Source organism: Gastrolobium bilobum, unplaced genomic scaffold, assembly GCF_033153095.1.
Source record: "Gastrolobium bilobum isolate Gb01-03AN ecotype WA unplaced genomic scaffold, APGP_CSIRO_Gbil_v1 utg34888, whole genome shotgun sequence".
Lineage (NCBI taxonomy): Eukaryota > Viridiplantae > Streptophyta > Magnoliopsida > Fabales > Fabaceae > Gastrolobium > Gastrolobium bilobum.
Genome location: NW_026895886.1, coordinates 22,074 through 24,854, shown reverse-complemented (window position 1 = coordinate 24,854; position 2,781 = coordinate 22,074). Strand labels below are relative to the sequence as shown.

Below are 2,781 nucleotides of genomic sequence, written 5' to 3'. Positions count from 1 at the left end.
CTATCATTTAAGATGGCAGCAGCCAAAAGACAAAATTGGAAAAACGTAGGTCACACCTCAAAGTTCACATATTTTATCCACATCATGCTGAACAAAATCTCAGTGCAAAGCAACCATCAGTCAAACAAAGGGAAATGAAAGAGAGAAAAAACAGCTAGTTAGCAACGTAAAGAATTTCAAAAAAGCTAATTACTAAAACAAGTCTTCAGGTTAACAGATTACATCTTTGCTTCTTCAAAATATGAGAACAAGCAATTGGTGCATCTCATGGAAACACAAATGGAGCACCACTCAGAGAAATTAATTATCTTTGGTCAGCAAGCTATGTACACATGAAGATAAACAGAATCTCAACTTGGGCACATTTTTTTTATACCAAGTCCACTAATGTTAGATTACAATACAATCTATCCCAACACCAGGGCATCAAGAAGCTCAAAAGGTTCTGACAGCTTCTCTGGTTTGCAAACCATGGAAACAACAATTTTCCACAAATCCTCATTGAAACAATTTCCTCTACCCAAACAACTCAAAACGGTTGATAGCAACTCGGAATTCCCTTCCCGGGACAACCCATCAACAAACTTATTCAAACTCCCAGAAAGGGGAACATAGCCTTTAAACACCATCTCATCCAAAACAAATGCAGCTTCCCTAAATTGCATCCAATCACAAAGCCCATCAAACAGGGTCCTATGCGTGACAACATCCGGCGCGCACTGGCGTCTGGGCATGTCTTCAAACAGATCAATTGCTTCCCTCCATTTCCCCTCTTTACACAACCAACCAATAATCACATTGTAACTTATAACATCCTGCTTCAATCCTTCCATCCCATCCAAAACCCTATAAGCTTCTTCAAAATTCTTTTCCCTACAAAACTCCCCAATCATGACATTACAAGTCACTGAATCCGCTTTGCAACCACTGTTCTTCATTTCCTCCAAAACCCTCAACCCCTCTTCTTTCCTCCTAGCCTTGAAAAGCGCGGAAACAAGAGTGTTATACAATGTAGCATCCAACCTTAACTTGCTCATCACCATCTCCTCCTTGATCCTAAAGGCCCAATCGAATTCCCCAATCTCACAAACCCCTTTGATCAACTTGGTGTATATAGAAACACTAGGCTCCAACTTGAAAACCTTCACCATATCCTCTTTCACCTTGAAGGCCTCGTGCAAACGAGAATTCTTACACAACCCGTTAATCATAGTCCCAAAAGTAACCGCGTTGGGACGAACACCTCGCTTGCGCATTTCATCAAACACCTTATACGCACGTTCCACGTCACCTATTGAAAACCACGCGTTGATGAGAATGTTGTAGGTGCACGCATCTGGGGTGCCGAAGTGGTGAACGGTGGATAAGAGTTGGGTCATTAAGTGGAACTCGCGGCAGTTGAGGAGCGCGTTTAAGAGGGAGTTGAAGGACTTGAGGGTTGGGTTGCAGCGGAAGGAGGGGATGGAGCGGAACGTGCGGATGGCACGTGCGGGGAGGCGGGCTTGGCCGTAGAAGGAGATGACGTGGCAGAAGAGGGGTTCGGGGACGCGGAAGATCGTTTCGTGGTGGAGCTTATGGAGGAGTTGTTCCATTTCGGGGAACATTTTGGCGCGGCCGAGTTTGATGATGATGAGGTCATAGGAGAGGAGTGAGTGGCGGAATGGGCGGTTTTGGGGTTTGTTCGGGTTTGGGTTTGGGTTGAGGAAGAGTTTGAAAGCGAGTAATGGGTCCTTCTGGGAACGAAGGAGAGAGGATAATCTGAAGGGAGATATGGGTTTCGAAGTGGTCATTGGTTCCAGGTTGTGAAATGTCTCTTTTACTATCTCCTTAAATCTTAATAATCATCACACAACAAGTAAAAGGAACATGTGCTGAGAGAGTGAGTATAATTGATATGCAACAAAGAGTTGTTTCAATTGCCATTTAGTTTTGGCTTTAACAATGCTTACTGTCTAGGAATGATCGGGGTTTAACATTTAGTAATAAGAGCAGCAGGAAGATGGGTCCGTTTCTAAAAAATAAAATAAAATAAAAAAATTATTTCCAAAAAAAAATAAAAAAAAATAAAATAAAATTGGGGTTTAACATTTCTACGTTTATTTGTTGGTTATAACTTAGGGTTTTATTAATCTCATGTTAAATGAGATAGTTATCTCATGTCATAGAAACAAATTAGTGGGCTCTATCATTTGAAAAAATAAAATAAAAGAAAAGAAAAATGTGACACAGTTATCGAAGGGTGTGTAGAAGAGAAAACTTATCTTATGTGACATGAGAATAGTTTTTCCCACTAACTTAATTATCTTCTTTGAGTACGAAACAAACTTGTTTTTGAGAGAAATATTTTTATAATTTTAATTTATTTTTAAATTATATTAATTTTTATTAGTATAATTTTTTTCTTAATCCCAAAATAATATTGTTTTGGATAAGAAATATTAAACTGATAAAATTATAGGTTCATTTTTCTGCGGCGACTGCAAATATTTTTTTGGTGCAGCAGACATAGAAAAATGGGATCCATTGATTTTTTTTTTTAAGAAAAAAACGAGGATTCGACATCATATGTGTTGCTGCAGAAGTTTCTGTTTTTTTTGCAGCGACAAAAAAATTATATTTCTCTAAAATTATACATCTAATTCTATTCGAGCACTATTATTTATGAAAAATATTTATCATTTTAAAAGATATAATTTTGTGTTATTTTAAGTGAATGATCATATTTTGATGCATATTTATTGGTTTTTTACCTTCTCTCTCATCCATGCTATGTTGCACGAC

General features: G+C 38.3%; 1 protein-coding gene across 1 annotated transcript; it reads right to left on the bottom strand.

The window, feature by feature from the left end:
- Positions 1 to 212: 212 nt before the first annotated feature.
- On the bottom strand, positions 213 to 1,923 carry LOC133296606 (putative pentatricopeptide repeat-containing protein At1g53330). The gene has a single exon (XM_061495629.1). The coding sequence runs from the start codon at positions 1,788 to 1,790 to the stop codon at positions 408 to 410; it is 1,383 nt and encodes a 460-aa protein (XP_061351613.1). The 5' UTR covers positions 1,791 to 1,923; the 3' UTR covers positions 213 to 407.
- Between the last annotated feature and the right edge of the window lie 858 nt (positions 1,924 to 2,781).